Genomic DNA, 12,582 nt, shown 5'->3' with positions numbered 1-12,582 from the left:
GACAGCAGGGTTGTTCTTTTAGAAGTCTATTACATGTTATTTGCAAGAGCCTGCTGTAGGTAAATGTGTAGTGGAAAGGTAGATGGGTGGGCAGATTAAGTCGATAGCTAAGTGAGTGAGGAAGGAGTAGGTTATAATGTGACAAGACTGGCGAGTGAGTAGGTGGGTTGGTAGGTAGGTGGGCAGAATAAGTGAGTAGTTAGGTATGTGAGTAAATGAGTATGTGACCAGACTGGCAAGAGAGTAGGTGGATAGTTTAGTGGGTAGGTCAGTGTGTGGGTTAAACAGTAAGAGAGTGGGTGGGTTTCTCCAAGCTCTTCTAACATGTTGGAGGCGAATTCTTTTCATCTTCCCTCCTCTTACTGACTCTTCAACCTCTGTTTCTTCGCCGCAGTGTTCCATCTCCCACCGTCTCCTATCGGTAATTCTGTAGACACTGCTCTTCTAAATTATCTGCTTAGATCTCCATCCCATTTCGTAGGGCAAACAGCATTCATCCACCAACACACAGTAACCCGTTGCTTGTTAACATTCCACTCCAAGAGTTACCCTTCAGTCTTTTACACGCTTTCTGTCCAGGCATTTCAAAATAATTTTGTCTCATTTGTTCAGTCTTTGTAAAGATGTCAGCTGTTTGCAGCCTTCGGGCCAATGATTCTTTCGTTATGGATCGATGAAAAAGAAAATAACTTTCAACCTTCCACTCTGTCATTCCATTTTCTGTCATTCATTTTTTGCAAATCATTGACCATTACGCAACCCCCCCTTCCCCCAGGTAAGCGACAGTGCCTGGGTGAGTCATTGGCTCGCATGGAGATCTTCATCTTCTCTGCAGCCCTGCTCCAGAACTTCATTTTCTGTGCACCCCCAGGCAAGACCATTGACCTTGCACCAGGACCAACACCCTTCAGCCAGTTCTCAAAGGACCAGGACATACTCATCACAGTTAGGAAATAGAGTAGTGAAGGCCAATGACCACTTCGTCATTTATTTTTAGGTTACAGTACTGCTGAAATATACTCATCAGTACACCAGGAAAGAAGGCACATTACTACCCTGTACTTCTCTTGTATTATCAGTGATGCACACTCATATACATAACAAACAAAAAGGCCTGTGACTAACCCTTTCTACTTCATATGTCGTACCTTTGCAACATTTCCTCACCAATATGCCAAGAAATAAGCCTCTGACTCCCCTGCTTCTCCGTTACATGGTCGTTAATGAACTCTGTTATAAAAAGAATACTTCAGCGGCCTCGGTATATATACGAGTAGAGAGAGAGAGAGAGAGAGACAGAGAGAGAGAGAGTTAATGCAGCAACAGTAAAATTGTTAACAATATAATCACACTAATATATGGCCAGTCCCTTCGTAACTTCCGTAGTGAACTTGCCAGCCCTCCTCTTTCAACATAAAACTGTTTTACTCTGTGCTGGCGATCGTCATTCACTTACTTGATACAATGCTGCCTATATTTTCCTCTTTTCATTCTCTCTCTGTTGTCCAAACTCCCTTGCTATGGACTAAACTCTTTTGTTCCTTTGATTTCCTCATATCTCAGCAACAGACAAATAAGGGTAAAAGTAGAATAATGATGCTGTTTAATCCACTTTCCACTCAGTTAATGCCGGCGTGCCACAGAGATCAGTTCTGGCACCAACCCTGTTCCTCGTTCATATTAATGATCTCTTATCTGTCACCTACAATCCCATCCATTCATATGCAGATGACTCAACACATCACAGTTCATTCACACTGAGACATCCATTTACAAAGTCTGGTATCTCCCAACTTAGTACAGCCATCTCTTCAATGCTACAAATATTCCCATTTCCAAAAGTATTGAAATTATCGGCGTCTCACTTAACAGTGCCCTCAGCTGGACCTTGCATGTCAGATCACTTGCTAAAACCGTCTTAAAGAAATTTGATTATTGTACAGAGTCCGTAATTTCTTCACTGATGAGCAGTTAGTTATAATATTTTTAAGAGTCATGTGCTCTCTCAGCTTGAATACTGCTCACCTTTGTGGAGTGGGTGTGGAGAGGTTGCATTAAAACAACTAGACAAAATTCAGAAGAAAGCTGTTAGAATTATTAATAACCCTGTTATTACTAATAAACTACCTCCCCTACAGGTAAGAAGGAATGTTGCCTCCCTTGCGTTATTTTACAGATATTTCTATAGCAAATGCTCAGACGAAGTTGCCTCCATTGTGCCACCTCTCCATCCCTTCCATCATGCTACACGGGCAGCTGGCAGCGCTCAGGAATGGATTGTCACTCAGCCATACTGCAGAACTTCTGCCTATCAGAATTCTTTCATTTCAGGAACTGCATCTCTCTGGAACTCGCTTCTCCAGAGTTGTTTCCCTCCAAACTTCAACCTATTGCTGTTCAAGTCTAACTGTTACAGATATTTTATAAACAGAGGGCACAAGGAATCCGGTGCATGGATTTTTTTTTTTTATTCATTTGTTTTTCCTTCCTCTGTTCTGTTATTAAAAAAAAAAAATCCTCCTCTCTCCCTACTTCTACTTGTACTTTCTCTCTACCTTTTACTGCTCTTGTTTTATACTTCAGGTGGCTTTGCACTAACTGATAAAGCTAATGGTTCCCTGTAGCCCAGGAAACAGTTTACAGTGTAGGGTGATAAACATAATAACCAATTATGGGGTGAAGTGGAGCCTACTGTGGTGCCTATAGTAACGCTATTCTGGGCTGATGACGCACCGACGTGTCCTTTGTTGGAGCGCTTTTTCATGGCTCAAATACCTGTCACAACAATTTGGTGAACACAGGCAACAAATCTTCATTTCGCTGGAAACTCACTCCTGGTCCAGGAACGGGAAAAAAAAAGTTATGCAAGGCCAGCCCGGGAAAGTGTTAACTGGGAGGAGAGATGCACGTGTGGAGTCCACCCCGGCCAAACCTCTGCACTTTACTCCTCACCTCCCCATGGCGAGACGCTGTCCCTTACAAGAGAACATTGGTCTGCTGCATGGAATGGCCCTGCAGGGGCGGTTTCTTACCTGAAGTTGAAAGTTCTGCTCAGACAGAAAGACTAGAGCTAATCAACACCAACAATGTCAGGTACTCACATTGTTCTCCTTAGATGTGAATAAAGATAAATTGCTAAGGATATTTCCTGATTCCTTTATCCTTTCTTTACATATTTTTTATGGCATCAGAAAGAGAGATTGAGAGGGGAGCCTCCAGCCACTCCCACAGTCATTTTCCACCCAATTTTGCACACACTTCCGGATGTGCCAAAAAACATTGGATGCAAAAAATTGTTAAACACTTCGCTTTGAGGGTTAACCCCACTGTGGCCCAGCCTTCAGAAATTAAAGGCCCCCCCCCCCCTCTCAGGCGCCAGGACCGTTTTTTTCGAGTTTCAAAAGCCAACTTTTTTTTTCTTTACCAAGGAGAAGAGAATCATGTGGTGCACATGGTAATGCAATTTTTTGCTTCCTCAACACTTCCCGTGAATCGTAACGGATCGCGGAAAAGTTAGCAAAATGGCTGCAGGCAGGCCAATGAAAAATAACTAAGTGTGCCACGCTAAGAAATATTAATATTTTCGCCAAAAAATATATTGTTATATACGACTTGCTACCCAAAAGTTCCAATAATTTGAATATTGTAGGAAAATAAGTTACCTTACCTCCTAGTTCTCACTGTCACCGAAGTAGTTCCCTTGGGCATGTATACAGTGGCCCCAGTGTTTTTTCCACGAGTCCATGCATCCTTGGAAAGTTTCAGGTATGATGGTCTTGGCAAGGCAAGGCGAACAGTGTGGGTGGGGAATGACTACCGAGTTAGTGGAAGCCAGCAACTACCGGACAATAATTGATGCGAGGCCGTTGTCATGACGCAGGACCCAGTCCTTGTTCTTCCACTGTTCCGGACATTTGCAGTGGGTGTTCTCCCTCAGATGCTGCAAAACTTTGCAGTACAACTCTCCACTGATAGACTGATGGTGGGATGAATTCCTTGTGAACAATCCCTTGGATATCGAAGAAAACGATCAACATTGATTTGACATTGCTGCACCATTGGTCCGCCGTTCCAAAACCACCAAACCACCTACACGGTACGTTACAATAGTAAGCATAGCTCAATAACACGTCCACTCACAGAGACGGCTGGAGCCACACTGACGCACAAGGGGTGCTGCCGACTCCTCCTGGCGGCAAAAGGCAAAACTGCAAATGGTTGGCTCCCTCTGTTCAAAGTACTGGAACTTTTGGATAGTACCTCATACATATATATATATATATATATATATATATATATATATATATATATATATATATATATATATATATATATATATATATATTTTATATATATATATATATATATATATATATATATATATATATATATATATATATATATATATATATATATATATATATATATATATATATATATATATATATATATATATATATATATATATATATATATATATATATATATATATATATATATTTGTATGCTCCTGGATGGGACTCGAATCCTGGACCTCTTAGATTGAAATATATCCTTCCATAATGGATATACCTGGTCTGTCAAAAAAAATCAGGTTGTCACAGTTTTTATCACACCGTGGTCGGGTGGTAGCAGTGCCTGACTTCTGACTAAGAGGTCCAGGATTCGAATCCCAGTCTGGACCGTACAAATATACTTGTACACACGCGTGTAACGTGTCTCTCTCCAACATCTAAAGATGCTTGTGGTATGTCGGGGATAGATTAAAACTGCTCTGTCACTTGCCGAGTTGCGTGGGGTTGTGATATAATCCTAATGTGTTGATTGAAATATATCTTTCCATAATGGATTTACCTGGTTCGTCAAAAAAAATCATGTTGTCACAGCTTTTATCACACCGTGATCGAGTGGTATCAGTGCCTGACTTCTATCTAAGAGGTCCAGGATTCGATTCCCAGTCAGGACCGTACAAATATACTTGTACACATGCGTGTAATGTGTGTCTCTCCAACATCTAAAGACGCTCTTGTTGTGTCTGGGATAGATTAAAATTGCTCTGTCACTTGCCGAGTTGTGTGGGGTAGTGATATAATCTTAATGTGTTGTGATTGAAAGATATCCTTCCATAATGGATTTACCTGGTTCGTCAAAAAAAATCAGATTGTCACAGCCTTTATCACACCGTGGTCGAGTGATATCTGTGCCTGACTTCTATCTAAAAGGTCCAGGGTTCGATTCCCAGTCAGAAGCGTACAAATATATTTATACACACCCGTGTAATGTGTGTCTCTCCAGTATATATATATATATATATATATATATATATATATATATATATATATATATATATATATATATATAATTCATTTCCCACTGAATAAAATTGTTTGGAGATCATTTAAAATGAATAATTAGGTAAGCATTAGAGGAATAATTATATCTTCAAGGATGATAGAATACTTGTGTTATTTTGATCATGAAAGAGTTATGTAATTCGGTTATGATGTCAGGAATTTACAAGAGCCTCACGGCCCTGTCGTGCCACTCAGCTCTTATCCAAATTAGAGTCATATTTAAACACGTTTTGCTTTGGAGCAGCCCAGTAGGGCCGGAAAGCACTTGCCCAGATGAGAACTGTTTCTGAATAGATACTGCCACCATCATCATCACAGTTATCATCAACACTACCACAACAATCACAGATACCACTACCACCACCATCATCATCATATCTACCACCATCACCACCACAGCTACCACCATCATCACCATCATCACAGCTATCATCACTACCACCACTACCACCACCATGACCATCACAGTTACCACCACCATCATTATCACAGCTACCATCACCACCATGATGGCTACCACCACCTCCTCACCACCACAGGTACCACCACCACCACCATCATCATCACAGCTATCATCCCACCACCCAAACCACCATCATCACAGCTAGCACCATCACCATAAACACTACCACCACCATCATCATCACAGCTACCACCACTTCCACCACCATCACAGCTACCACCACAACCATTATCATCACAGCTACTTTCTCCAACACTGCCCTCACCACCACAGCAACCACCATTTTCTACTGATTAAAATTGTCTGTTCATAGCATCAGTGACGAAATAACAATGGACTGAAGATGTACAACAATCTCTCTCTCTCTCTCTCTCTCTCTCTCTCTCTCTCTCTCTCTCTCTCTCTCTCTCCTGGTTTTGCCAAATGAAGGGGGATGAGGTGACTAGACATTCAACAAGACAACGAAAAGCCCTGTCAAAAGGTAGATGAGCTTCCTAGCCAACAGTCATCTGACAGGGAAGGTGGGGCTCATTAGCCTTAGGTACCAGTCCAACCATGAAAAAGGAAAACTTTAAATGTAAACTTGGGGTTGTCAACAAAGGTAATGTCCCAGGGTTAAAATGACCTAAATACAGAAAATCTCAATGTAGGTCTAAGAAAATCTGGGGTAAAACTAAAGTGTTGTTTAATTCAAATATACCAAAGACTAAAAGCCTCACTGAAACAAGTGATTGACGAAGTTGAGGAGTACAGTTAGCGCAAAAACTAAAACTAGTGAAAGACTGTGAAAACGAAATAAAATGACAAATTACAACTGAATGGAAATTATTGTTCAGCATAGAGACATAATGAAAAGTTGCTTGGTAGTATGTATGAAATGAAAAAGTATATAACGAATGCATAATCTCAGCTATGACGTAAAGATATGAAACCTAGACACTGACAAAATCAATGGAAAGCAAACTAATCTGCTCCCAAAGGGCAATGCAAAGGTCAGTGTAGTGAATATCTTTGAGACACAGGACGAGATCAACTTGAATGAGAGTGAAGAAAAAGTCAAGGACATTATACAACTTTAAAAAAAATGCAGAAATGAAATTGGGAGGGTCATGTAGCAAAAGAGAAAACCGATGGAACCAGAGGCTGACAAACTGGACTCAGAGAGAATGAAAATGTAACAGAAAAGGGAAAGATAGGAGGTGGAGATGAGATAGAAAGATTTGTAGGCAAAACCTGGCAACCAAGGAATTTGTGAAGATGGTTGAGGGAGGTCTTTATTCACCAATGAACTGGCAATGGATGATGATGAATATATATACTGTATATATATATATATATATATATATATATATATATATATATATATATATATATATATATATATATATATTATATTATATTATATTATAATGTTTCTGCTACCACCGCTCTAGTCTGTTTATTTTAATCTGATTAAAATCCTTGTCTCCTTTTAGCCCATGTGATGGTCATCAGCATTCAAACTGTATGTTTGATGTGTCTAGAAACTGAGGAGGCTCATCTCTATCTCATAACCAAGGCTAATTGATTTTCCTGCCACCACGACTTGGTATTCAAGTTGTGTTAGTGACCAAGTTCCATCATCATCATCATCATCATCACCCGGACCTCCTTTCCCACCCAAGGGCAGGGTGAGGAGTAGCAATGTCCAGGCAGCCCAAATTTGCCCAGTCCAATGGGCCACACTTCCATTCACTCATCATTCAAGCCCCCAAAATTCTGGCTCTATCGAATATGCCAAAGCATTCACCACATTCTGTAGTTTCACATAAACGTATCCGATTGGGTGAAGTTCCCTCGGTTGAAAACAAATCTACTATACAACAAGAATAATAAAAATAAATAACATTAATAATAATAATAATAATAATAATAATAATAATAATGATAATGATAATAATAGTAACAAAATCTTAACCCTTTCAATCTGATGACATATTGTTAACCCCTTAACTGTGGGGATGTCGGAAGCGGTCCATGCACGTCCAGCGGGGATAATCACTCTCCGACTGACTTTTTAAAAATATTTGCCAAAAATCAATTATTAGCCCTAGAATATTATAATTAAATATGCTTATGGCACATACCTTCAGCTTTCTCCAGGGATGTTTGTTGAGCCTTCATTCACTACTGTAGGACTTGTGGAGACTTCTGAAGTTGGGTAATGAAGTCTCCACTTTACACTTCCCGACACCCCGTAATATGATTACCACTGCCTGATATTATCACTAGAACCACTATGTGGAATCCATACTCCAAAAAAAAAATCACTGTGAAAGCAGTGTAAATTGCAAGCGCATACAAGCTTTCCAACCGCGCTCATTCCCCGCTGGTATTCTTTCATTTATTATTCATAAACACACTCACACTTTATATTCCTAGTACTTTATTACACTTATTTATATATACAGTATTTATCTATGTTTCCTTCAGTAATAGTAGTTTTTTCACTCCAGGCATTCACTTTCTTGTTCAGTAAACTAGCGTAGAGAGCGAACCTTTCACTTTCACTGTCATTACTCCATGTATTTGTACTCATATTCTTATATGACTAATTATTTACATTTCTATTTACATTTTCTATTTTATTAACATTATTTACATTTCTATTTTATTTACACTATGTTATGCACTGTCACTTGAAGTAACATATAAAACTATTTACCACTGTTCAATTATATTTACATCCATTGCCTTCACTTGCTATTTACATAATATTACAAATTATTTACATTTCCACTTGCACTGTTCTAGAAATGTTTCGGGCTGTGATAATTAAAGCAGCAGGGAACACAGAGGGGAACCTGGCACTCAGAGCACTGCCAAGTGGTGCGTTTGTGCTCAGGTGTGCGTCGGTTGCTATGTGCACACGCTTGGCACCTGCAGATCGCAGCCTTCCTCTTTGTAGTGGCAGGCATTTGCACCAGTCTGTGCCGATCCGTGTACGCCCTCTGCTCAAGTCTATTGGGAAGTCTTACAGCATGGCGCCTTGGAGCTGCTGCTGTCACCCTACCATATCTCTTAAGCAGCTGCTGAACACAGGTCCTGGCGAAAAACCTCAGGGAGAAGGACTTGGGTGGCTTTACCTTCATCTTGTACAGGCTGAAGGCGTTCAGTATCGTCATGTCAGTGAGATGCAGAAACACTTTTCTGTGCCACATAGTATTCTTCCTGAGGCAGTCGATCTCTCCAATCATCATGTCAGACTTGTCCACCAGCCACATGTTGATATTATGGTCAATGACAGTATCAGACTTCAATACAGGTTCACCTGTCCTACGGTCGACCTTCCCACTGTCTTTCAGTTCCCCCTTGTGTATGGCAGTAAGCATGTGCACAACCCTCTTGCCATGCCATCAGATTGCCAGCATCTTCTCACACTTGCATAGGTGCACATCTCCCTGCTGCGAAGTTCCTGCCTCGGGGAATTTGGGGAAGTGGGCATGATTGCTCTTGACAGTGCTGCAGGAGCCGATGCCGTGCTCTGAAAGATATTTAGCAATTTTCGGTGCTGTATAATAGTTGTCAGTATACTGTACAGCACATAATTCCCACCAAAATACCTTTCAAGCAGCACTTTCACTACACAGCCTGAGAAGCCAAGGGGGTGTGTTTTGTTCAGATTGACAGTGCTGGCTGAATAGATGACGAAGTCAAGGATGTGCCCTGCCTTACAGTCGCATAGTACAAAGTACTTTATTCCAAACCAATGGCGTTTGCTTGGAATGTACTGTACGAACCTCAGACGTCTTCTGAACAGAACCAAGGATTCATCCATGACAACCTTCTGAAATGGGTGGAAGGAAGACATAAATTTATCATTCATTCTGTTCAGAATCTCCCGGATCTTCCAGAGTGGGTCAGTCTGTGATGGTACATCATTGTTGGTGAAGTGCAGGTTTCCCATGATGTTACAGAACCGATCTCTGGCCATGTACTTACTGAAGGTGGATGAGGGTAATAAAGGGTCCATGGACCAGTAATCTTCCAACTCATGCTTCCGTTAATGAGGTATGAGAAGCATGAGGGCGAAGAACACATACAGTTCCTGCACTCCAAGCACAGTCCACTGTTGCATTTTTGCTGTACCTGCACCACTTGCAGCACGTTGTGATTCGTACCTGTTGGTCTCATCATATATATGCTGCATGACTTCGTCATCAAGGAAGGTCAAAAGGTAGTCCACACACTCAGCATCCTCGTCAAGAGTGAAGGCAGGCTGTATCCCTGAGGAACTCTCATCAAAGTTGAGTTGTTCCAGGACGAAATCGGAACCTTCCGTCCACACGAAGGAGTTCAGGGTTCCCTCTCATGGCGGTGTAGGCCAGGTGAACGGATGAGGGTGGCTTTGAGGCAGACTGGGCCGTTTCAAGGACACTCCGACTGACCCTAGGTTGCCGTGTACCACTAGCAGCCCTTACCCTAGAAACAACTCTACTTTTACGATGAGTAAGGGATTTACCTTGTCCCCTATGGCGTGCCTTCACTGTAGGTGCTAGTGGAGACTCCCGGCGACGAAGACTCAGGGGAGAGTTCGGCTGAAGAGGTTGAAGATATTAATGAAATGGGGCTGGGACAGCGGGGAGTTGATTCACCTCGGGACTCATGGTGGGCTGGGTCACACGGGGCCGTTGTTCTGGGGCTAACCTGCCACTTTTTCACTCCCTTCCCAAATTCCTTCCCTTGCTACACTAAGGGCTCCTTTCCCTTGGAGCCAGGACGACCTTGGGACACTGAAGCACTCATACTTGGAGTTTCTATCACCATTTCCTCCACAGGCTCATCTCACGATTCACCAGAATGATCATAGTCATTGTCCATCATTATCATCGATAAAGCAGCCAGTTCACATTCAACAGCAGAGTCACATATTCCTTTACCCCTTCCCACACGAGGTTTAGTAGGGGTAAAGGTCACAGGGCCCTTTGCAATGGGCTCAGAAGTGGCGGAAATGGAGGGGCACGAATCCAACATGGTTTCACCTTGAAAGACGACAGTAAACTGAATGACGCGGTGTATATGGACAGCCAAGGGTTGACAATGTCAGTGTGGTGACAGCTGCTAATTTATATGCTATGAAATGATTGGCAGGAAATCTAGACAATACATAATAAATTATAGTCCTTCCAAAATATCCAGATCGTTTAGGCAATGTCCCTCACGGGAATTCCCCTACGTGCAACGTTGCCACAGTTTCTACTGGGCCAATTATTGGATTAGAGACAAGGGTTAACCCTCACTCCCAGCTCACTCTCTCTCTCTCTCTCTCTCTCTCTCTGCATATAAAATCAACATTTTATGGAGATTTATTTCTATAAAAAGTCTATACGGTTTTATGAATGATTAGAATTTGAGGAAAATCCTCCTGACTTTGTCTGTCTGTCTGTCTGTCTTCCATCTTTGATGGCGGTCAGAGAGGAAGTGACCTGCAGATTGACACCAGACCTACCCTCATTGACTCACCTACATGTGTGACAGTGTTGGAAAGCAACATTGCCAAGTGTTGAGGTATTTATAAAAAGTCATTGTTATTATTAAAAACAATAGGCATTTTTTTGCACTAAATAGCTTTATATATATATATATATATATATATATATATATATATATATATATATACTGTAAATAAATTTCTTTTAGAAGTGGTAAATGGCTGAGATGAGACATAGAGGCGTGTTTTGATACAAATTTGGCAGCATCGCACGAAGGGGAATTGCCATGAGGGAAAATGCCTAAACGATCTGGATATTATGGAAGGACTATAGGTAGTTCCAGACAAATGTAAATATCACTTAGGCTTCTTCCTTCCTTTATTGTATATATTTTTATTACGAGAATAGGTCATATAGCATATTTCAAGGGGAAATAAGCAGGGAAAATTAGCAAACGAGTGCACGTGGGGTGTTGACAGGTGATAATTATTCAATTCCAAGTGTATGGCAATATCAATTACCTTTTTTCCTTTATATATATATATATATATATTACCTTGTATAACAGTAGGGCATAGGGCTCATTACAATAAATGAAATCGTTGTAAAAATTCGGGCAAGATTTGTGTAGTGAGGCGCGGCTGGGCAGGCGGGAGGAGAGGGTAATGGAGGGGAGGTAGGGAGGGGAGTCAAGAATGGGGAAAAATGGCTAAATTATCAACATTGGATGGCAGTATACATGACAATAGCAGCACTGACTATTGCTGGACACTGGCAGTACTGACAGATGATACAAGCATAAGCAAATTCAAAATAACACAGAATCACAAAAATGACGCCCGGTGGTATGATCCATTGCACCTAAGCATCACAAAAGTGATGCCCCGTGGTTAAGGGGTTAAGAAGTGGAATTTGCCAGTTAGGTAGTCGAGAAGTTTCTCACTGATTCCTGATGTTTATTATAGGCTAGTTCCAGTATGAGTTAAAGTTGCCAGTTTGTCTGCTGTGTGTGAGCAGTTATTTTTTAAGTTTATTCATTTTTGTGTTCTTTTTCTCAATAATGTTTTATTTGTGACTGTTAAATTATGTAATTCAGTTTAAGTTTGTATGCTTAATAATTTACAGTGTCATGTAATGTAAGAGAGCTCTGGTATGTTTTGAATATCTTCGAGTTGGCAACTGTTGTCCTCGTAGACAGTAGATAATTCTAGAACAAAGCAAGCTTATATAAGGATAGGGAAGTGGTTAAAGCAAGTCCAGTTAGTTTTCAGTTCAGTTTGTGTAGTGCAGTGTC

General features: G+C 41.0%; 1 protein-coding gene across 1 annotated transcript in view; it reads left to right on the top strand.

Annotated features, from left to right (window-relative positions):
• The window catches only part of LOC145408988 (cytochrome P450 2L1-like), a 151,507-nt gene that overhangs the window by 124,870 nt on the left and 14,055 nt on the right, over positions 1–12,582 (top strand). Inside the window, exons 9-10 of the mRNA XM_080279560.1 lie at positions 776–945; positions 10,349–10,464. Coding sequence (XP_080135686.1) covers positions 776–945; positions 10,349–10,464 — 286 coding nt within the window. The remainder of the gene's footprint in view (positions 1–775; positions 946–10,348; positions 10,465–12,582) is intronic.

This window comes from Coenobita brevimanus, chromosome 79 (assembly GCF_032717465.1).
Source record: "Coenobita brevimanus isolate Jiangsu-jjx chromosome 79, ASM3271746v2, whole genome shotgun sequence".
Taxonomy (NCBI): Eukaryota; Metazoa; Arthropoda; class Malacostraca; order Decapoda; family Coenobitidae; genus Coenobita; species Coenobita brevimanus.
The sequence above is the reverse complement of the archived record's forward strand: the minus strand, read 5'-3'. Positions and strand labels throughout refer to the sequence as shown.